The following is a 24,282-nucleotide window of genomic DNA, read 5'->3' as shown; positions in this document are numbered from 1 at the left end:
CTACACAATTGCCCCCACTCCATTTTGAGGGGGAGGATGTCAAGTCAAAGAAAGTGACCAATTGTTGTATTTTGGTAATTGATGTCCATGCGAGATCGGTACCTTTCAGTGTGATGTTGTCCAACCAACCAGAGGGATTGAAGCACTGTTGAATGGTGCACATTCGTGTTTCGGTTTAATATATCGCTGAAGGGGCATTCCAAGTCCTAAAAATTAGGTAATCGTTGCATTCAGGGGATTGAAGATTAGGTCTCCCACACATCTCTGAGGAGAATGTTTGGAGAAACTTCGAAATGATGGAACCATGCCAAATTCCTTAATATCTTGCGGAAAGGAACTCACTTTACTAAGTTTACTTGCTGTGGGTGCTATTGCCCAGTACCTCAGAGCTCATTGGGAGCACGATGGACTTTCAATTCTTTCAAAGTTTCCAGATCAAATAGCAGGGTTCGAAATTGGTGGGAGTTATTTATTTCCTACTCCTAGCCCAGGAGAGTCTGGTTAGCTTGCAACAGAAGCTACCAGGAGCTACTTTTGGCTGCTGAGGAAAACTGGGGCCATACAAACATACCTATATGACATTAACTTTGGTATCTGAAAAGGTGTATAAGGAACCATTAGAGACATTTAGAAGACATTTAAATAATAATGCATTGAATATAATAAAGTTGTTTGCATCTCACCTAAAAGTTAGATTTTCTTCACGCTATGTACTAGTTCCTGGTTCTCTAGTGTTCACTTTTGCCTATTGGGTGATGCCGGATAACCAGAAGCTAGTTTTGGCCCCTGCTCATTATATCTTTATATCCACCCTGAAATAGAAATAAAAGCTTTGACGCAATCTATCGGCCTTCCGAAACGGATGTCCATGTTCCTGAGTGGAGTTGAAATCTGTGAACTAGATAAACCTACAAGCTTTAGACCGCATGACAAATTGTAAAAATAAAACTTTATAAACTATTGTGCCTGGTTTGACCTAGTGCTTGTGACTTTATCACATCCCCATCTCGCCCATACGACTTCCTTCTGCACAAAAATTAATGTTTGAAGATTCTAATCCCAGTCTAAAAGTAGCTCAGTAAGAAAATGGTTGGCATCGAAAGCATGTGAAGATCTGGAGCTTGGGCCTGATTTGGATGCCGGTTTACATAATCTGGTGCCTTCAAAGCACTGCACTTTAATTCGCCAAGATCTGCTGGGCATGCTTTGGTCCCAAGTTTGGAGGGCCAGATATCTCAGGAGTATGTGGGAATGGGGGTGTAGATGTTCTTTCGGGCAGGGGTTGTGTCATATGCTGAGTTCACTTTGCCATTCTTTGTTTTTTTTTTTTGGCAAATTCTGGTGGTGGTTCTTCTGAAATGGCATTTTGTTTTAATCAATTTTAAGTTCTTGGGTCCTCGACTTCCGTATCTTAATTAGTAGTGCATTATTCTCTCCTCCTCTAGTCTAGTCTTTGCTGCAAGCCTGATGGCTTCTTTTGTACTTTTCTTGTGATTTTCGGTTTGGGTTATTGACCAGGCATGTAGTTTGTTGGATTATGACCCAATGACACACCATATATTTGTTGTATTCCTTTTTGTGTGCATCAAAGGCATCCCTTAAAAACTGTTCCTTCTCAGATATCCTGATGTTCTCCTTAATGTTTATAAAAAGAGACTAGCTGTAATGTTGTAGCAACATTGCATCTGTTCATAGGAAGATTCTGACAACTGGTGCCTTGAAAAATGTTGTGTGCGTTGATGTTTAGACTGAAATATGACTGAGAATAAGGATATTCAGAGTTACTATAGTGGATCCCTTTACAGGTGTTCAAACTTATTTCAAGGCATATTTTGAATCCAGTAACCTGATGGCATTCACCTCTTACCAGGTACAAAAATGTTTGAGTTGGGTAACTGGTTATAAGCTTACAGACACATTTTTAACATTTTGCTGACTTTGTTTCTGTTTTGTCTTCAGTTTCAAGTGTTCAACCTGTCTCTGCCCCCATGCCGATCGTCGCCCACACTTCATTTGGAAACCACTACACAATGACTTCATCTGTGGGCAACAGCGGTGTCCAGAATAATGATAATGCAAAGAAGACACTGGTCACACTCTTTGCAAACAACAGTGGTAAGTATAAATGCAATTTTGATAAAATCCTAATTAAGTTCCTACAGCCGGCACAGGGTATTTTTGTGAGAACTGATATGATGGGTGGTGGTGTCTTCATGGAGTTTAATCCATATTTGAAATGTAACGGTTTCAGGTCCAGTTTCTGCCCATGTCGTGCCAATAACCATGGCGACTGTGAAAAATGCAGGTCTGCATGTATGGTAACCTAAAAGAAAGGATGTTACCTGAAGAGTGTCAGAAGGTGCACAATTATTTTTGACCAGTGGGCATGTATCCGTGTCCGGCAGTAATTGGAAAGCATGGGGTAGAATTAGTAGATGGTGTGGCTCTGAGCTGTGGGGGGATGAAGGGTGGAATCTGTTTAGAATGGGTGAAAAGTATGAACAGTTCAGGCACTGGTTTGAAATGTTTTTTTGTAGCCACATAAAGGGAGACAGAGTTGTGCAGAGCGTGTAAAGAGGTGGCGTTTGGGGAAATGGCATTCAGCCGTTGGCAAAGGCTGCAGGAAATGGCAAACAATGTAACTTGGAACCAGTAGACCACTGTCAAGTTATTTAAAATATTTGTGTGCTTAATTGATATCTAAAAACCTATAGCTATTAATAGTTTCAAATATTATGTATCAATACTGTGTATACATGTTGTCTGCACAATTGTACGTGGAGTTTTAGTTTTGGCACCAGCTTGACCTTAAACAACTTATTATGGTTTTAAGGAAGATTCGATTGGTCTCACTTGTGTTCATTGGCCCATACCAGTAGAGGAAAAGGTCGTAGTGTAAATGGAGATCATTTTCTTTTATCTCAAGGATGTGAACATTGTGTATTTTGAGTTGTTGTAACACATGCCTTTCATCCCGGCCACACATTTCAAAACTGTTTAAGCCCGAGCACCTTTTATTTTTTGCTTGGTTGAGGCCGCATTCTCCTTGCTGCTGTGCCAACAACTTTCTCCTTGGCCCCAATCAAAACTATCCAGCATGCTGCTTGCAGTTTCCTCATAGAACTACAAAATAGAATAGCATCACTACAAAATAGTATAGCATCACCCGAACTGTGAGATCGACTCTAGTTACCCCTCTCTATGCAGTAGCTTCAAAATAGCATTCAAGGTTATGACACAATTCTATTTGTTCTGGCTGCAAAACTCTCCATTCTGGGATCCTCATTGATATTTATAATTTGAGTATCGCCACCCACATTTGGAACCCCCAAAAACGTTTTAACGTAAAGAAAGCTCTCTTGTCAAATTAAATAACTGTAATTCTCAGATGTGTGAATGAATCTGTTTGGCTTCATGTGATTTGCGTATTCCTCCTGTGACTGGATTTCAGTCTGCAATGGTGTGAAAGCCTTAGTTTTTTGGACTGTGTTAAAATGATGCAGATAATTCTGTTTCTGGAAGGGGGTTTTCCTAATCAGACCTACCCCACTTAAATCATGCCCCATGCAAAAATTATAGTGTACTTAAGTGCCTTTGTTGAGATGATCACTTGACACCCCGAGCACTATCCCTGCAGCGACATCAGGGCAGGTTCAAAGGTCACATGTGCATTTGTTGCAGCTCCTAGAACACACAGTTCCAACAGGTAGAGGGGAGTTTTTAATCTTCTCCATCTCTGATCAAAACATAAGTGTACCCTAGTCACCCTGGTGACCAGTTTCACAATTATACAGCCACACATTTGATATTAGTGTCCGCTTGGTGAGCTGGACTTTGCTATTATTGAGAGGTGTATAAGCTGTTTGGCCTGAATGTCTTCTCAACAGCTATTTGGGACAAATGGCTAGGAAGCTGCCTTTTGAGCCTCCCGTAGGAAGGCCAACCCCTTCCATTCCAGGGAACAGGAAACCTCCCTGGGACGTCTCCTGGGAACTAGTGCTTCAAAGGCAACTGCCTGACTGCCTGAACAAAGGCAAACTCACACTAAGGTGTTGATGGGAGCAGTTACTTTGAAATCAGCAAACGTGGGAACGTGGCAGAGTTGGAGTAGCCAGAGGGGAGAGGTAGACTAAGAGCGGAGTTCCACCTTCTTGGTTTCTGCTAGGGATCTCTACAACTAACTTCCTGTCAACCCTCATTTCCTGTAGACAAAGGACTTGCGAGTGTTCTGTCGGAAGGCAAAATGACACTTATTACAGGAGCCTGGATTTGACCCCCGACAGCAGGCTTACTTTGGAACAATCTCTTGTAGTATTTAACTTTCATAGGAGCAGGAATTCCTTTCCCTATTTGATTCATCTTTGGACTCTGAAAATTGATCCATTTATAATGCTGTTGGGGATGCAGTTTATTCATACTCCTCTGCCATAGGCAGAACAAAGGCTTCTGAGGCAGTCAAGATCGGTTCCCTAACCGTCTCAAGGGCACATTTGGGGGGGGGGGGGGGTGATACTGCTGTGCACCAATGACTGTCTGCTGCCTGTGCCCTGGAATCAGGATCTTGCTCACTGGAAGTGAAGGACTACCTGTAGATGCCAGGCTACTTTCTGGATTGGAGGTGCAGAACTAAGGCTTCAGCCTGTCCCTGGAGACCCTGGATGAGGCTTCCCAGCAACCAAGAAGTCGAGAACCATCTGGGACCCTATTTTGCCACCTTGAGACCTCTTCAAGCTGGGTTGTCCACACGTTGCTCTCTTTAAGCAGATACACGACCTGGTGGTGCTGCTTTTGGCACTGTGCGTTCTTTGAACGGCTGATCTGAACCAGAGAGTGACAGCTTGCCCCATTTCAGCAGACTGCATTGATCAGACACGGGCTGTTGGAAGCCTCATGACTGTCCTTCACTCAATACAAGCATTGTTTGGCTGTCAATTTCGACCGCCGCCTCAAACCATTGGAATGCATTGACTGCCCCCTTCAGAGGTTAACTCGATCCAGCGGGAGCCTGCACATGGACTCGACTGTCTCACCTAGCACTGCACTACTGCAGCAACTCAACATGAGCTTGATCACAGTAAAAACGCACAGTAGCACAGTTTGATGCTGTTGAGCACCCAAGACAAGAACTAACAATATTTTTCAGAGGCCCTGTTGGCCCCCGGTCCACTTTAAGGACCATAGTTACTTGGAAGCTCCCCCTCTTTGCTTTTTTGAAACCATATTGTCGAATATTGACATTGCTGCTGAAATATTTTCTGAACACCCCTGCTTATCATCCTAGAGTGCCCTTTCTCATCAAAGTGTGCATTCCGTTTTTCTCTTTCAGGTCTAGGTCTTTAGTGTTTGTGATTAATTGGTTAATAAAAGTCTCTATTTTTGTAGAGCGTTGCTAAAGCATCCTTCTTATTTTGGATATATTGTACTAACACTACTGGGTTCTACTTTTTCCAGTCCAACTTTGAGCTCCACCTACTCGGGGGCATTCTACCTTTCCTCACCTTCCCCTAGAAGCTCAGCGTCTCCAAAATCCTTCTATCTAGGCTGGACTACTGCAACAGCCTCTTCCTCAATCTGCCTCTTTCCTCCCTCTGCCCCCTTCAACTAATCCAGAATAGGACTGAAAGACTTGTTCCATACAGCAGTATACATTTCCTTGCTTGCCTGACTTTGTAAATTATCTGTAAATGCTTTTTTTTTCTACTTTGCTGATCTGTCTTTGTGTTAGCCCACACTTGCTATGATTACATGTATGTATCTATTTTGCATCAAAGCTGTCTTGTAATGCGTCCAGATACCTCAGGGTGTGGTGTGCTTTATAAATCAATAAAACAAACTTATTGAGAATATTTTTCCACCATTGGTGTGATTACAGCATCCTAAGCAGAAATGTGTAATTCGATTAACAAGAGTGGTCTGCGTCTACTGACCAACCCAGATTTTTGAAGACCTCATCAAAAACGGTTTACTTGTGGTACAGAAAAATTCAATCCCATCCCCAAGTGAGATAGGTAAACAGTAGCAAAGAATACCTCACTATTTCTTTTAGACCCACTGGCCTGCCGGCACCTTTTATCTAGATAGAGAACATACAATTTTAGGTTTGCACGCAAATGCAACAAATTCTTCCCCTGGTGCGACACCTGTGTTGGGTCGGAAGAAAGAGTTGGACACTTTAAGGCCATTTTAAGTGTTCCGAAAAAGAAAAAGGCCCATCTTTCCCCATCGCTACACAGATTATTTGCCAATATAAATGAGTGCTTGTCTGTCGTTAGGAAGTTCAAAATAAATGTCCTCGGGATTTGGTTAAGGTGGTAAGCGTATGACCAGTTTCCTTGAGTCAGACTGTAACATTCTTGCCTTTGGTCGTATTTCTCCAGCATAGGGTCTGGCATGGATTCACATGTTCATGAATATTCCCCGTCGTTAGGCTGGGAATTCTCGGTAAAGTAAAAAAATCAGTTTCAGTTTCGTTTCTGAACTGTCTTTCTACTAATAACCAATCACTGGTCTCTGGGTCATTCTGCCCCCAGCCAATGACTGCCCTCTACCTAAGCCCCTCCTCTGGCAGCCATCTTCAGATTTTTACCGCACGTTCAAGTGTTGGGAGTCCTTGTGCTATAGCTCTCGAGCTTTTACTGCGTTTTGCGTTTTTTCGAAGAGTTTACGCTTATATTTTCGGTCAATCGAGCCTCAAGCTCCACCGATTCTACTTCCGATCAACAGGGACCCGTTTTGGAATGTTTCTACGCCCCTCAAGGGCAAATTTACGACGAGTTCTCAATTCTTGGAGGATTCACCAAGATCTTTGAGGCCTACGCCACGTGGTCATGGCCCAGGACAAACGAAACACGGCGCCTGTTGGATCCAAGCTGTTCAGGAGCTGCCCTGGATGCAGATTACAGAATGTCTTCAAGGAAGATGAGCACTCCCGGTGCCTCTCCTGCCTTCACGCCGACAAATCGCACGTGGAGAAGGACTGTGCGTTTTGTAAGAACATGTCCGAACGGACAATGAAGGATCGTTGCGTTCGACTCACCAACTGGCTGGAGGGGAAGAGCCCAGCAGCAGGTGAGAAGAAGTCTGAGCGGTCTTCTAGGATCTTTGAGGGGGCTCCGGCGACAGGGGCCCAACAAAAGGCAAAACACTGCGAGTCCGTGGGCACCTGGAGCGCCGATGGTTAGGGCTCTTTGGCTGCCAGGCAGGGCGCATTGTCACCGATGCCATCATCCACGAGCCAATGCTCTGGCTCGGTGAAGAGGAAGTCGGAGAACCCGGGTAAACTTCGGGAGAAACCCCAGTCGATCCCGACGGTGACAGCCGAGGGGGAGCGAGGCAGCGACCCTCCCCCTAAGGTGAAGGCCTTAGGCACGTCCGCGGTCGCGAAGGGCCTGATTCACCTGGCAAAGGCCCCAATCGAAGGAGTCGTGGCGGCCCTGGCGAAGCCTGTGGAGGCTACCCCAGTGTGGAGACGACTGCCAGGCCTAGAGTTTCCTTGTCACCCCGGAGGGAATAATCTTTTCAGCCTATCGAGAAGATCCCCGTGAAACCCTGGGATGAAAAGGGGGGAGGGAGGCACAGTAGCCATAACGGACACAGATACCACCTCCGAAGATGAGCTGGCTGGCGTCGCAAAGATCCTGGACAAGCGGTTCGAGGAAGTCCGGTCCTACGGGAGGGATCCCAACGAGGCGGATGTGGAGAGCAACGGTGGAGTCGACTAGGAGCCGCGGGCCGTGGAGGAGACGGGAGGACCCCTCTCTCCTGCCGTCGCCCCCATCGCAACCGATGCCTATGCCACATGACAACTCAGGAGCAATCTTGATGGCTATCCAGACCCTGTGTACGGAGATAAGGACAAGGTTGCCTTTACCCCCAGAGGGGACCTCTTTCCCCTCCACCGAGGGATGAGACGGGAACGGAGACGGAAGGGACGGACGATGACGGGACGGATCTCCCATCGCCCCCTGCCCGGGCCTCCCCTCCCGACGAAATTGGCTCTTTTCACGCCATGATCGCCAGGTCATCGGAGCTTTTCCAGCTTTGTCCCGAAGAGCAGAAGGAGGGTTTGCTCTACCAACGACAGGAGGCCAAGAGGAAGACCATCCTCTCAGTACCATTACTGGACGAGATCTGGGACGAATGACTGTCGCTGCTCAAGAGCCAGTCCACGGCTCCTGCGAAGAGGGACCGGTATGTGAAGAAGTACCGGGTCCCAGATTCCGCCCCGATGTGCCTCAGAGCTCAGCCGTCCCCGGATTCAGTGGTCTACGCAGCAGCCAAGAAGAAATCGGCAGGGGCGATGGGATCAACTTCCACTTCCCCACCGGATGGCGAGGGGAAGAAGCTCGACGCCATGGGACGACGAGTCATCTCGTCGTCGTCGTCGGCGGCGACGTCCGTCAAAGCGGCCAACGCCTGTGATCGTGGCATGCTACGACAGGGAGCTGTGGTTCAAGATCGCTCCCCTCCTGGATTTCCTGCCAGACAAGAGGGTGTAGGCCCTTGAAATTCTTCAGGAATTCGATGTGGCGATGGACCACGCCATCACTGTGGCCATGGACATCGTCGACACCGGGTTTCGACAGATGGGCAACATAGTTTGCCTTCGCCGACGCGGTTGGCTCAAGGCCACGACTTCCGTTAGGACTTTCAGACCAGGGTACTAGACATGCCCTTCGATGGGAATAACCTGTTCGGCAAGGCAGTGGATGAGTCACTGCAGGCCATCAAGGAGGACACTGAGACGGCCCGGGCCTTGGGTTCTCTCCATCGACGGCCGCCCTTTCGGACCCCCGAAGGCAAGTCTCAAGGTGCCTCCAAAGGATTTGGTGGCGGTTCCTCGTCGTACCACCAAGCGGCCCGCTCATCGTCGCAGGAGGCCTACAGAGGCCGCAGCAAGGCCGGAGGACGTCATTGTCGCCAAGGCGGCAAGGCCTCGGCGAAGCAAGATTGAACCGGCCGTGATGTCGCACCCCCACCCAAGCACCCTGGTGGGAAGCCGGCTGGCGAAATTCGTCAGGGCGTGGGAGTCGATCTCCACCGACCGTTGGGTGCTGGATGAGCTGGCCCACAGGCACACTCTGGAATTCCAAAAGTGTCCCAGTCTACCAACGTGGCCAGGAAGGAAAACCACATGCCACAGCTACTTCTGGAGGTACAAGCAATGCTGAAAAACGGCGCAATAGAACTTGTCCCAAAGAGGCTCCGGGGCTCCGGAGTGTACTCGCGGTACTTTCTCGTCCGAAAGAAGACCGGCGGTTGGCGACGCATCCTGGACCTTCGTTGTCTAAACAAATACATCAAGTCCCAGAAATTCCGGATGGTCACCCTTCAGCACGTGCTGGGACAGCTGGAGGAGGGCGACTTCCTATCGTCGCTGGACTTTGAGGATGCCTACTTCCACATCCCCCATACCCGAAGGACATCGAAAGTTCCTACAATTCGTGTTCCAAGGGCGACACTACCAGTTAAAGGCCCTGCCCTTCGGATTGAAGTCAGCGTCCAGGGTCTTCACCAAGTGCCTGACAACGGTGGCGGCACGGGTGCGCCTGCAGGGGATCCCCGTTTACCCCTACCTGGACGATTGGCTCATCTGAGCTAAGTCGAGGGAACTCGCCGTCGATCACGCAGCAAAGACCATCCAACTGCTCACGGATTTGGGATTCTCGATCAACTTTGCGAAATCCCACTTGGTACCGTCGCAAGACGCCCTGTTCCTGGGAGCCAGACTCGACACAGTGGCACGATTGGCTTCACCGCCGGAGGAAAGGACGAAGGCCATCCTGGGAAAGGTACAACGGCTGTTGACCATGGACGTGGCCAGGGTGAGGTCCATCAAGTCCCTACTCGGCATGATGTCATCGTGCATCTACCTCGTGCGCCTATGCAGGTTGCAGATGTGACCAGATCTCCATCAACAAGACGTTCCATCAAGCAATCCGGTGGTGGGGTAACCGCGCGCATCTAGTGGCGGGTATGGACCTCCAGACCCCGACACATCAGGAGATGGTGACAACGGCCGCCTCCCTGGAAGGATGGGGAGCGCACACCGGAGATCTCCACGTAAGAGGTCTTTGGCTTCCGGAGGAGAGGTCACTACACATCAACGTCCTGGAGCTCCGAGCCATGTTCTGGGCCCTCGGGTCATTCCTCCTGTACCTCAAGGGCAAGGTGGTGAGGGTCTTCACCGACAACACCACAACGATGTTCTACATCCGGAAGCAAGGGGGCACCAGATCCACAGCCCTATCCAAGGAAGCGCAGGATCTGTGACACTGGGCTGTTGCCCACGGGATGTTCCTGGTACCCTTCCACCTGGCAATAGTAAAGAACACCTTCGCTGACTCGCTCAGCAGGGAGCTGCGCTCGTGCCACGAGTGGGGAACTCAGGCAGGATCAAGTGGATCTGCTATTCCGACGATGGGGCAATCCCCAGATAGATCTATTCGTGACGGCGATTAACACCAAGTGCCGGAGGTTCGCCAGCAGGTTTCCCCAGCAGGGGAGCATGGGCGATGCATTCTCCTTCCCCTGGGACGTCCTCTTCCTGTATGCATTCCCGCCGTTGCTTCTACGACTCATCAGTCAACTCAGACGGTTCTGGTGCAGGATGATCCTCGTCGCACTGGCGTGGCCGAGGCAGATCTGGTTCCCGGACCTTCTGGACTTGTCAGCATCCCCCCAGTCAAACTGCCGACGGACTCGGATCTTCTCGCCAGGGAAGGAGGTGTCATCCTACATCAAGACCCGGGATCGCTGAACCCGCAGGCCTGGCTCCTGCAGCACTAGAGTTCGGAGGCTACAATATCCCAGCAGACTGCAAGGAGGTCCTTGTAAAGGCCAGGGCTTCCTCGACTCTTCCGTGCTACGGGCATAAATGGAAGAGGTTCTCTGTCTGGTGCCGGGCACAGAAGATCAACCCTCTACGGATTACGGCCCCTCAAGTGCTGCCGTACAATCGCTGGCCAAGGTGGGGCTGGCACATGCTTCCATCAAGATCCATCTGGCGGCTATTTCCCGCTACACCAGAACTCCGGGCCGGTCGTCTCTGTGGTTTCACCGCCTAGTGAAGGAGTTTGTGAAAGGACTGTTCCGATCGTTCCCGCCCCCGGCGTGGGAGCTCAACGTGGTGCTGACCAGACTCATGGGGCCACCATTCGAGTCTCTGCATTAGGCACTGTTGAAATTCCTATTGTGGAAGACGGCGTTTCTTGTGGCCATCACCTCCGCATGACGAGTGGGAGAGATCCTTGCCCTCTCCTGTAAACCTCCATACCTGACATTCCACAAGACGAGGGTAGTGCTGAGGACGCACCCCTCCTTCATGCCCAAGGTGGTGCAGAAGGAGGGGTGGACTTCCATCTCAACGAGCCTTTGGTGTTACCTATTTTCTTTTCGTCGCCGGCTGAGAGGACTTTGCACTCGCTGGAAGTGGCTAGAGCGCTGAAGTTCTACGTGGACCGCATGAAGAGTTTTCGGAGGACACCACAGCTGTTTGTGAATTTTGGACCTGTGAACTAGGGGAAGGCCCTCTCGAAGGCTTCCATTTCCAGATGGCTCTCTGGCTGCATCATGCACGGTCACCGGTTGTCAAACCGACTGTTGCCCAGCCGTCCAAGCCCATTCGGCCAGAGCGATCGCTGCTACCACGGCGTTCCTATCTGGTATGCCCCTGCTGGACATATGCAGGGCTGCTACGTGGAGGTCAACCCACACCTTTACGAGATTCTACTGCGTCGACCGGGAATCCAGGGAGGAGTCCAGAGTCGGCCAGGCAGTGCTGCGCAACCTGTTCGCTTGAAGGTGAGCCTGGTGAGGAGGTAAGAGATGCTTAATGTTGAGCCTTGCCACCTCCCGTGATTGTGCATGTGTGTATTGCTATGTATTCTTGTATTCATGAGCATGTGAATCCATGCCAGACCCCATGCTGGAGAAGGAACAAGTTACTTACCTGTAATTGTGTTCTCCAGCATGGGTCTGGCATGGATTCACATGCAAAGCCTCACTCCTGCCTCTCTGCGGCTCTTCTCTTGGTCCTACTGCCACTTTACATGCTACCAAATCTGAAGATGGCTGCCAGAGGAGGGGCTTAGGTAGAGGGCAGTCATTGGCTGGGGGCAGTATGACCCAGAGACCAGTGATTGGTAATTAGTAGAAAGACAGTTTAGAACGAAACTGATTTTTTTCTCTTTACCGAGGATTCCCAGCCTGACGACGGGGAATATTCCTGAGCATGTGAATCCATGCCAGACCCATGCTGGAGAACAGTTACAGGTAAGTAACTTGTTCCATCTCTCGCAGTCATTAAATTCAACCTCTCCTAGGTTTGAAATTACTTTATCCAATTTCAGTCTTCCCCCTATTCTGGGTTCTCTGTAATGGATTATTACTTCTTATGCAGTTTACTTGACAATCTTTTCTCACAACACACTTTTTTGTGGCATGTTCTCTGCACTCTTCCACCCTGTACTCCTGGGGCCTTCCCCCTTCTCAGGGTATTCGTTTTAAGTCTCTTTACTTCCCATGCAGGGTTATTTGGTAGGTTCTTTATTGGCTTCTCACAACTCCAGTTAGGCTGGTATATTATTTTTATATCGTCCCTTTGACTGGGACGAGTTTCTCAACTCATTTAATGTTGCTCCGGCAGCCTCCCGGTTCTTCCCGGGTACCTTTCTGTATGCAGAGGAACCTTGCAGGGCTCTGCACTTGTTGTCTGGCTTCTCGGTCTTTGGTTTCACCAGCATTCCATTCTCTGCTTTCATGCAGGCTGCTACCGTCTACGGAAGCTGACTGTAGGGAGCTGATATCGCTCCCAGTTAGGATGGTCTCAGCATAGTTAGCTGAGTGTCTCGTCCACCAAGATTCGGTCGTGGTCACGTTGCCCAATTGTTGGACTCACTGATTTTCTGGTGTCTCAAGTTGGCATTTTCGCCTTTCCGAGTATGTTCTGTGGCTTGTTTCCGCTCCACCTCTACAAGGCGCACTTACGTCACGGAGTTTCCCCCTGCACACTGTACACTATCTCGCGTCTTAATCCACTCGTCCCAGTTAAAACATATATCTTCTTAAAGAGACATCCTTTTTTGGTTTTGATGACTGGTTCGCTTCAGAATTGCCTTCAGCCAGACGTAAGGACACATCATTCATCATATCAGGCAGTCCCATGTATCGTCGTTGGTCTAGGGAGTTCCTCATGGGCCCCATAGTCCTTGGCTCATGGGGGGAGGGGCGGGCGAGTCACTCCCAGAAAGGTCCCACTTAAACAGGCCCCTAGGCAGAGTTGGTTCACCTCCCTAGTATCAAAGGGTGTGGCTCCCCCTTAGGGAGAAAGGACAAATACCTTAGTTTTGTCACACTGCTCATGACCATGAGGCTGATTGCGCAGTGTGCAAACTATCCACAGGTGCATAATGCCTGTATGTGGGCAAGCCAAAGTTATGTATAGGGCAAGTCGAACCGTAAGTTTGGCTTGACCCCAAGAGCCAAACCGCGAGCAGAGCCATTAAAAAAGTGTGTACATTTGATAGCCCAACACATTGTAAATAACAGATTTGTCATGTACTATAATTACAATTCTGTTTTCATTATCAACAAACCAACTTGGACTAGGTCTATGACTGTTTAACACATTTGTAGCTGAGGAAGGGCGCTCAGCCAATCGAACAGTGGGGAAGAATACCCATACTCCTACGTCCCGTCCCCTTTCATCCGTACTTGTGGGACATTCCGTCCTTCGGGACGGGACCGGAGCACTTTTGTAAAATGCATCAACATTTTTAAATGTTTGTCTTCCTTTTATTTTTATGCGGGGTACCACACGTGGCCGTAACCTCACCCTCCCGGGCTACGCCCCACGCATCGCCCTTCTGTCCTTTTCACCGTGCAGTCGACGCTCTACGCTCTAGCTTCACTGGGATTTAAATTTTTATTCCCTTTGTCCTTCCTGCTCCGGTTCCACAGTCATCTAGTTCTCGTCTATGCTGAAGCGTCTGGGATTCGTGTCCTGTTATTCAGTGAGGACGGATCCCCACTCTTTGCTTGGAGTGTCTAGGCCTGGAACATCACTGGGATTTGTGCTTCTATTGCGACTCCCTCTCTGCCCGGGCACTCCAACGTCGTTTTGTACAGTGGGAGGAAGTGATTCAGCCCATTTCTCCGCCTCATTTTCAGCTTTTCATCGACTAAAAGAAGAAACGCTTGTTAAGTTCTTTACTTTTTAGGGTGCTTCGACCATGGGACTCCTTCCTGGGGCCTTCCAGATCCGGGAGGGGCTTGTGTAGCTCTGTCACCAGGGGTTCCCCTGAGGTGCCTCAAGGGCATAATGGGCGCAATAGAGTGTTTCTTCAGCGGACCTGCCAAAACCGGACACTGTTCCGAGGTTCGCCATTTGGGTGCTAAGGTTCAGCCCAGTTCGTCTGTGGCTCTGGATACCAGGGTTCGCCATGAGGTCTCCATTTGTGGAGCTTTGCATACTGAGTCACGGCTCGAGGCACCTCCTTGAGGGAGCTTTACGTCCCAGGTTTAAACCTGAGGTTCCTCTTCTTGGGGTTAAAGTCAGCACCGACAGAACCAAGAGGTTCTTTTGAAGGTTTTTTCGGTGAGGAACATCCCTCAACCGACCCACGCTCAGGGTCGTGGTGGAACTGGTTCTGTAGAGGGGGGGAGGAGAGGAGGGGGAAGGTGCGGTCACAGACCATAACTCCTCCAGTACCGGCTCTGCCAAGGATCCTTGTGTCGACACTAAGGTGTTACTTAAGTCCCCTGACTCCCTTGAGGAGACTATTGCCTCATCTCCACATGTGAGTTCTCATCAGGTTTCGACAAAAGGGCTGCCCAATCTCCATGGTCCACGGTGGTCATTTTGGATACTTCTTACAACAACTTTAACGTCGTTTGGTGCTGGGAGCTGTGTGAGCGCTTTAAAAATGCAAATAAATAAATAAATGCATTCGATTGGCGTGCTCAGACACGGCTGCCTCATAAAGTCTCGCTCGCTCCTGCTTCCGTGCCACTGATCCATGTGGATCCGACTGGTGGTGGGCCCTCCTGGCAACCATCCTCCTTGCGTTAAGGGGGGTATGCCCCTCACGAGCGGCCTCTTCCTGTACCAGTGCCAAAACCTTCGGCTGAGGATGAGTTTTTCGGCAAGTTTCAGATGTTCATGCACTCGGACTCTATGAAGGCGTATTTCAAACATCTTTTCAGGGTAATGTACCCTGAACGTCCTCGCGCACCTTCTGCCTCGGCTGTTCCAATGCAGGTCCCGGTGGTTCCATTTCCTCCAACGCTTTCTTCTGGACCTCCTCCATCTCTCCCGTCACTGCCCCCATTGTCTCCTATAGAGAAGACACCGGCGGACCGGGACAACACTTGAAAACCTGCGGCGGTATGCGTGGTGGACCAGTCTTATGTTCCTGCCTTGTTGGATAAGCCTCCAGCGGATCAGGATAGCGATTAGTAGCCCCGCTCTGTGAGAGCATTCCATGACCGGGTCCTGGATCTGATGGCCGTCCTTGATATTCCAGTACCGGGTCCCCACTTCTCAGGAGGGGTTGCTATATGGAGCCTTTGCCCTGTCGCCACAGGAGCGCACCGGCCTGTTACTCCAGAAGGACATCTTGGCTGAGGCCTTTAAGGTCCGGGATAAACCCCACACCGGGCTACACCTCAGTGTTGTGCAGAATCCTGGGCAGGGCCCTTAGGGACCACTGCACAAGATTAAGACTATAGGTGGTAGTACAATTTCACCTTTGGTTCAAGCCTGTACTACACAGAGTGGTAGCAGTAGCGGAGCAGCCAGACTTATCTCAAGAGCAAATGAGCAGAAGTAGAGATTACACAAAGGACTACAATTACTGTGACTCAAGCAAACACTGACTCAAGGTTTCTGGTTAAAAAAATATAAGTACATTTATTTTTAAAACATCTGTTCGTAAAACACTTTACTTCTATTAAATTAAAACCACACTTCAAATATACTACACACAACCAATTCCCTTTGTGCAGATAAATTCAAGGTAAGTACATTGGATTTGACGGACCGGTGTTTGAAACAATGACTTTACCGTGGGTTAATACGCAATCACTTTGACAGTAATGACAGTTCGGTCTTACTAAAGAAAGGCGTACCCGCGAAGATTAATGTTAACAAAGTCAAACACACTTAGCACATGAATTAACACAAGAGAATAGGGGATACAAATCATAGGCAATACTTTTGTCAAGGCAGATAGAATCAAAAGACACTTTCTAAAATGTAGATAAGTCAATAGGCCTGCGCCAGTGTCAAATGGGACAAGGGGTCCTGTTGTCGAGGATCACAAGGTTAGAACAGTTCACGATTCGAGATTGCCAGGAGTACTTCGACATTGTCAAAAGGGAAGCAAAAGTTATAAGAGGAAAGGAAGATGAGGACAAGCCTTTGGTGAGGAGAAAAGGGTTCACCCTAATTCCTCGAAGTCGGACACAGTACCTTATTCGTTTGAAGAAAAGCTGGTGCCACTGCAGTTGTTCCTGGTAGTTCCTGGAGACTCGCGGTTCCTGGAGCTTCAGTCGTGGGGACAAGGAGGACGTCTGGAGCGATCTGCACTACCCAGGAATGAGGCCAGCAGCTGCAAAGGAACAGTGAATAAAAGGTACGCTCCTTTAAAACAGGAGAGGCTCTTCAGATGGCTATCCGGACCACTACAGCTGTGTGCAGCGATTTCGACCAAGAAGAGGATCCTCTGGCTGTGGAAGGTGAGCTGGTTGATCCCACCAGGCTCAAGGGAAGAAGACTCCGGATTGGATCTTCTCTTGTCGTTGAAGGGTAGATAGCTCAGGAATGCAGCAGGGCTTCACCGGGACTCGGGAGTTACAGCAGCCGTCTCCTTCTCCGCTTCTCTTCGGTTCTTTGCGGTTCCAGTGGCGACTCTGACTTCCAGGCCAAGAGTCCTGACTTTTATGCCAAAATCCCCCATTCACTCAGCAGGGCGGTTGTCCGGCCCGGATAACCACCTCAGCCAATCAATACAAAGTGCGACTTGTGTCTCCAAGGAAACTGTTGTATTGCTCCTGTCTGAGGTGAGGTAGCTTGAGATGTCATGTGGAATGTTTGTGTGGATGATGGAATATTCTGAGTGATTGTTCTGTGTAGAGGGGTTACAGCTGGCTGGCCCTGGGTGATGGGAGCCGGTGTTGTCACAGCTTATGTCCTTTATGTCTTCATATGGATATGTAACTGAACTTGGAAATAAACTTACCTGAAGAAATCTTAAAGAGCCTGGAACCTGCTTTTTAACAATGGCGACGAGTCGATCTTTGGTAACCTACGTGCCACAAGCTGATGGACTGAGGACCCTGCTGCGGGGGGTGCAGGAAGGACAAGCTTCTGGAGAAGGACAACACTGCCCCCAAAAACTAAGTCCCATCACCCAGGGTGCAGGGGGCGCCGGATGATTAAAGCCCCATCTTTGGTGGGACCGGTGCACATAAGTAGTGGGCAAGCTGGGCCCCAGGGAGTCTTCAGGGAGAAGCCCTGACTTGGCTCCCCAAAGCGCAGGGGCAGGAACAGGAATTGGGCCCCATTGCAGAGGGATCAGCTCCAGGAGCAGGAAGGAGGACTGCGTCCCAGGGTTCAGGGGAAGTCCAAGTATGAAGGGCCTTTTTGGGTGGGCAGCTCCTGTAGGAGGCAGAGCTCTGCCCTGGGGGCTGGAGATGGCGCTGTATCAGCAGGTGAAAGATAATACTGGGAAATTGATGTGGAAAGCTAACGCTGTACCCTGGTCCTCCGTGAGATGTAATGAAGAGCTAGCCCACTGGGAGGAATGTGATGCTACTCTACGTTTTTTTTTAAAAGTTAGAATGGCAATAGAAAAAAAGACGCTGCTCTGTGTTTGGGAAATGGATGTGAATTTGACATGAACAAGGAGGACTGTTTGCCTGACTACACGTCACTCATGTTTTGTACATCCCTGAGGATGTAAAAGGGAAAGTACTTTAAGGAATCTGACGTTTGGCAAGACATGTGTCTTAGAAGGAAGGAAGCAAAATATGTGTGCAGCTATATTAAGGCAGGAATGAACAATGCTTAGAACATGGGAACCCTATGATACAAATCGGATCCAAGAGAAATGGTTTGTTTAGGTGCCAAATGCTGTGGTCTCTGCTTGGCAAAAGAGAAATTTTCGGCGGATTGTGATGCTGACATGCCGCTCCGTCTCAGTTAGTGAGGCGACAGGTAGCGGCCAACAAATAAGGTGACATTTTTAGGTCATGACAGTATGGTGAGGTATAGGCATGTGCAGAGAGTAACAGCCATAATGTTGTGTAGTTTGGAACTTTAATATACCTATTTAAAACTGACAGAGCATTTTGCATGTGCAGGATGGTGAGTGCCTTGGTGCGATGTGAATCTGTAGAATGGGGCACTGCGAGGATGCAAATGAGTTTGTGTTTATAGAAGATCTTAAACGGCACTGTTCTGTAATGTAAATGGGTAAGAAACAGTGACAATATAGTGTGGTAATATGTTGTATTGAAGGGTATTTAGCATAATTCTTTTGGGGTTTCGAGTGATTGCACCATGGCACATGGACACTAATGTACATAAATCGTTGCTGTTAGTGTAAGACGGGTGGTATGTGTATGAGTGTGATAGCTTTAATCATTTTGAGGATTTTCAGCTATATTGCACATGTCAGTAGAGCCTGTGTAAACGGCTATGGACTCATAGGTTCGCTTAAGAGCCTGCAAATGGCTATGGACGTTTTAGTTCATAAAAGTGTTAGTTTTGGGGATTTTACTTACTATGAGCAACATGGTTTTGTGTTCAAATGTGCACAACGCAAATGATTTCAATGCGGGTTATGATGCATTGTTTACAGCATATGGCTGCAGCATTCTATGATTTTGGAATGCATGTTATGATGAATCTGACTCAGATAGGTTGGAGAAAGTCAGTGAGTGTTGGGTATTGGGTGAACTCACATTCAGCATGGAAGTGTTGCAGTGTGAAATGCATGGTTTGAATTGTTTGGGTAATGTCAGTGGGGTATATGGTTTTCCTTACATTGTTTTGGTTTGGTTTGGGTAGTTACCTGGCATGGTAAAAGTTGAACACCCATGCGATTGTTCTAGAGTGAGGTAGCGCCTCGACTCTTTCAATTAAGGATGTTGGGATTTTCTAATTTCATGTGAGGGGATTGGTCTGGTTATAGGGGTTACCTGATTCCGGTAAAGGTTAAACAGCGATGAGGTTGTTCTGTGAGGGAGGTAGCGCCTCCTCTAGGTTTTTTTTTAATCCTTCTCATCACATTGGACAGTAGGTAGCTGGTGGTAAAGGGGTAGCTGGGGACGCCTGGTAATGACCCATCGGTATTGAGTGTGGCAAGTCCAGTGATGATGAGTAAATTGTTTTCTATGTTACTTGTGGTATCCATTGTGGATTTCGTTGTATCCTTGGGTTCAACAGCTTGTTTTGGGTTAGGATGTTTTCCTTGCTATAAGACCATTGAGGTTTTACCAGTCTTTGATGTTGGCATTGGAAGTGCGTGGCCACTGCTCCCAATGTGTTTGGAAGGTTTGCACAATCTGGTCTGGTGTAATGCGTGTGGCGTTGAGTCCATGGGTATTTGTGTTCTGTTATGTTTTGTGTTTCCACTTTGTGAATCCCTATTGGAGTGAGGTTGTGGTTGTCTTTTTGGAGGCTTTGAGGTCTCAGCTCTCTAGAGTGGCAGTCTAGAGGCCTGCTGGAGTTCCAGGGTGGCAGTCTGGTCACCCGTGTCGTTGTAGGCAGGGGCAGGTGGTAGGAGGTGTAACAGTCTTATGGTTGTTCAGGAATGTAGGTGAAGTAGCCCAGTTTCAGGGTTGGCAAGGTCCTGGGGTGAGAGCCCAGTTGCTTGTTTGTGGCAGGAACAGACAGATGGATGACAGTATTTTTGTTATTGGTACATGGAATGTAGTTTGTCAGGGTGTGATGTTTTGATGGTTGGGTTTGGCCGTGGACGTGTCTGTCTGCCAGTTGAGTGTTACGTGTGCGTATATCTTGGAAGATGGTAGTTGTGGTGTTCTGGTATGTGACTTGTTCTGTGCATGTATGGTTTAGTAAGGGAGGGAGGCGTGTTGTATTGTGCCTGTCTGAGGTGAGGTAGCTTGAGATGTCATGTGGAATGTTAATGTGTGGATGATGGAATATTCTGAGTGAGTGTTCTGTGTAGAGGGGTTACAGCTGGCTGGCCCTGGGTGATGGGAGCCGGTGTTGTCACAGCTTATGTCCTTTATGTCTTCATGTGGATATGTAACTAAGAACTTGGAAAAGAACTTACCTGAAGAAATCTTAAAGCGCCTGGAACCTGCTTTTTAACAATCACTCAGCAAGGCGGTTGTCCGGCCCGGATAACCACCTCAGCCAATCAATACAAAGTGCGACTTGGGTCTCCAAGGAGACCCTGTGCAGGGGGTGACTAAACCCCTCCCTCACATTCAGCCCACCTAGACACCCAGACGTCAAAGGAGGGTTTCTGGACAGAAGCCCGCCAAAGGTCAGCGAACAAAGAAGTAAACCTGGTTTGCCGCGCAAAGTAAAACACAAGAAGGATTTTAACAAAAAAATGGCGAGAAAACCCGACCGGAGCCAAATTAAAAAGTATTTGGTCAAGCGGGTTTAAGTTCGAGGCTAATACAATAGCCTAAACCAGTACCACGTTTATATACTATAATCGCGGTAGAAAAGAAAGGTTAGGTACCACTGCCACCAGCCAAGTCTTAGTTTTAAGGGAGCGAAACAAAGCTCCAAGAGGTGCAGAGAGAAAGGAGTAGGAATTAACCCTTTCCAGTACTCCTTGTAAAATGGGGTCTACTGGGTCTGCAGTTTAAATGACTTCACAAAGTAAATGGCACCGTTATCTGTTTCTGGGGGACAGTAGTCAGCCCCAGAAAAATGAAGTCAGTGGGAAGTCTTGGAGACAACCCTGTGTCACTGGACTGAAGGTGCTGTGTAACACACACAAAGTTGAGCTCATGGAGTGGTGTGGCTCCAGAGTCCAAGATCACACAAACCGTAAAAATACACAAGGCAGAACACATGCAAGAGTGGTAAAAAGGTTCACACGCTTACCAGGTGGGAAAAAATAAACCCCAGAAATCCAGCAAAGCTGCTAAGGGACTCACTAGGTAAGGGAAATTAGCCATGATTGAGAATTCTCCCTAACACTCAACAAGAGGATTGATGCTCATACAAGCTTCATGCCTCTGAGGAGATAGCCTTTTCGGCTTGTCCACTCCCTTCCTCAACGGGGGTGGCAGTCCAAGCTGGCCTCTGCATCTTCAACGGCAGCGGCTCAAATCCTATCCAAAGAGGATAAACTCCTGGACGTCTTGGGCAAGAAAGTTTTTGCCAATTCGGCGCTCCAACTTCGTCAAGCTAACACCGAGCTCAACCTGGCAGCAGCCAACCTGAGGCTGTGGAAGGAGCTTGCCATATTCCAGGAGTGTATTCCTGCGGATCGGCTAGATTTTAAAGCCGGTTTGTGGATGCCAGAGTGTAGGCACAGGATCTTCTGGAAGCTGCGGCACATCATGTACATACCTCAGCTCGAGGTTTTATGGTCGGGGTAGACACCGTCCGCCGGATGTGGCTCTACGCAACGAAATTCTCAAAGGAAGTGCCCGACAAAGTGCTGGACCTTCCTTTTGATGGCAAGGAGTTTTTACAGGCTAGGAACTCGCAAAGAGAAAAGCGAGTACCCAAACCGCCAAATCTTTATCGGTCCTGGTGAAAGCTCCAGCTAAGGCTCCTTATACACAGAGGTCAGGGTCCCAGACTCTGTTCTTCTCTGGATTCAGGGTGTTTCAGGATCGCTGCGCGCACTGAACCGAAGCTCCGGTTGGCTGGCCCCACCGAAAGCAACAGCGGCAAGGTGGTCTGTTTTCTCTCGCCCATCAGTTTCCTCTTCATGGAACAGGTAGTCTCCCTGCCGAAAAATCAGCCAAATGATATTTTTTGTCAGTCGCATGAGACTCCGGTGGGAATACAAATCTCGTCTCATCTGGAGGCGTGGTGGACCATCAGCGAAGATGTGTGGGTTTTGTCCATCGCTTGGGCGGGCTTTTGCTTTCCCCTCTCGCTACTCCACCCTTCAACCCTCCCTTCCAACAGATCGGGTCGCCCTCCCTCAGAAACCGGGTACAGAAACTTCTAGAGCTCAGAGTGGTGGAGCATGATCCCCTCTAGGAGCAATGGGAGGGCTTCTACTCGCGTCTGTTCAGTGCCCAAACCCAACCAGGCTGGCCTGCACACTATCCTCGATCTTTTACAGTTCAATCTTTCTCTTACCAAGAGAAATTCAAGATGATCAATTCAAGATGATCACGCCTTGCCAAATAAAGTTCTCTCTTCGGAAGGGCGACTGCCTCAGCATAGTGGACCTTGACGCTTACATGCACATCCTGATATGGAGGCCGCATCAGAAGTATGTGCGGTTCTCCCTGGGAGAGGAACATTTCCAGTTCCGTTTGCTCCCCTTTGGTCTCAGCTCGGTGCCGCGTGTCTTTACGAAGATGTCGGTCATCGCAGCTTTCCTTAGGCTGCAGGGCGTGCATATATACCCATATTTGCATGATTGGCTCCTATGCAGTCCTTGCCCACAATCGGCATTGATCAATCTCCAGTCTCTCCTCCAGCTCCTGTTCTACCTTGGGCTGTCAGTGGTCTGGCGGAAATCTTCCATGACTGTCTCGCGACCTGATTTTCTTGGGTTTCTGTTGGAATACAGTCAGTACCAAGGTGTTCCTAGCGACGAACAGGATTGCAGAGCTATCAGCCACATGTCGGCTCTTCCTCCAGTCTTCGCACATGGCTGCTTGGTGGTTCCAGAGACTTCTAGGCCTCATGGCTTCTTGCTTGCTACCCTTCCTCTTGCATGTCTGAAGATGTGGCGTACTCAGCTGGCTCTTCGGCGCTCTTGGTCTCAGACTTCGGACCCAGATTCCAATATGATTCCAGTTCCGTCCTGCATAACAGCGGATCTACAATGGTTGTCTTCGACCAACAACCTTTCAGTGGGGGCCTCTTTTCGGGAGCCCTGCCCACAAGTGAGTTACCACAGAGGGGCGCGACGGTGTGTCACCTTGAAGTATTTGACCTTTGGACACTTCAGGACAGGCCGTTTCATATCAATTATCTGGAACTTTTGGCTGTTTTTCTGGCACTCAAAGCCTTTCAACCGTCCATCACGAACAAGGTAGTCCGTATTCACACTGACAATTCTGTGGTGATGTTTTACATCAACAAGCGGGTTGGCACCAAGTCACCTGTCCTTGTGTACCTAGCCATACAGATTTGGGAATGGGCCATCCAGCACAACATTTGGCTCCTGGCTGTACACATTCCAGGTCACATCAATATAACTGCAGACTCACTCATCCATCAGTCAGCGGCCAGTTACGAGTGGGAGTTGAAAACAGATGTTCTCCGTGCCATTTTCCGTCAATGGGACGCTTCAGAAGTGGACCTCTTTGCAACTTTTACAAACCGGAAACTTCCTCTGTATGCATCCAGACACGGTCTCTGGGTGTCCTCCCTGAGAGACGCTCTCGACATTCCATGGCACAACATGAAGGGTTATGCTTTTCCTCCACTGCCTCCGATTCATTGGTCACTTTGCAAACTCAGCAATGCATCGAATTGCACTCTACTCCTCATAGCTCCTTGATTGCCAGCCAGATTCTGGTTTTCGGAACTTCAGCATCTGTCGATTCTTCCTCTGATCAGGTTGCCGTTGATTCACAACCTGCTTCACCAGTGCAATCAATAGATGTGGCACCCCTAGCCACAATCGTTCAGCTTGGCGGCCTGGTGCATGAATTCAGATCTTTAACGCAGTTTAATTTTTCCGATGACAACATGCGCATTATTCAGCCGTCCAGAAAACCTTCTACGAGGGCTCAATATAGGGGCAAATGGCTCAGTTTTTCCACTGGTGCTTAGCTAAACAGCTTGATCCCAGGTACGCTACGGTTGACACTGTCCTATCATTTGTGTCTCACCACACGGCTTCGGGCATTCATGTCTTGCAGGACATACTTATCTGCCATTGCGGCCTACCTGTCCACTGACCGCATTTCCTTTTCCTTGACGAATCGGTCATAAAAAGGCATTTTGCAGGTCTTCTGCATCTTTTCCCGGGCGGTGCGCATTCCTCATCCGAAATGGGATTTGAATGTGGTCCTCACTGCGTTCTGCAGTAAGCTGTTCGAACCTATGGCCACTAGCGAACTCCAAATACCTTTCTTGTAAGGTCACTT

The 24,282-nt window shown here is 48.8% G+C and overlaps 1 protein-coding gene across 6 annotated transcripts in view; it reads left to right on the top strand.

The window, feature by feature from the left end:
* The window catches only part of POGZ (pogo transposable element derived with ZNF domain), a 1,205,269-nt gene that overhangs the window by 310,168 nt on the left and 870,819 nt on the right, over nt 1–24,282 (top strand). For all 6 annotated transcript variants that reach the window (XM_069650424.1, XM_069650460.1, XM_069650451.1 and 3 more), the window contains exon 3: nt 1,960–2,115. In XM_069650424.1, coding sequence (XP_069506525.1) covers nt 1,960–2,115 — 156 coding nt within the window. The remainder of the gene's footprint in view (nt 1–1,959; nt 2,116–24,282) is intronic.

This window comes from Ambystoma mexicanum, chromosome 1p (genome assembly GCF_040938575.1).
Source record: "Ambystoma mexicanum isolate Mex_15411 chromosome 1p, UKY_AmexF1_1, whole genome shotgun sequence".
Classification (NCBI taxonomy): Eukaryota; Metazoa; Chordata; class Amphibia; order Caudata; family Ambystomatidae; genus Ambystoma; species Ambystoma mexicanum.
The sequence above is the reverse complement of the archived record's forward strand: the minus strand, read 5'-3'. Positions and strand labels throughout refer to the sequence as shown.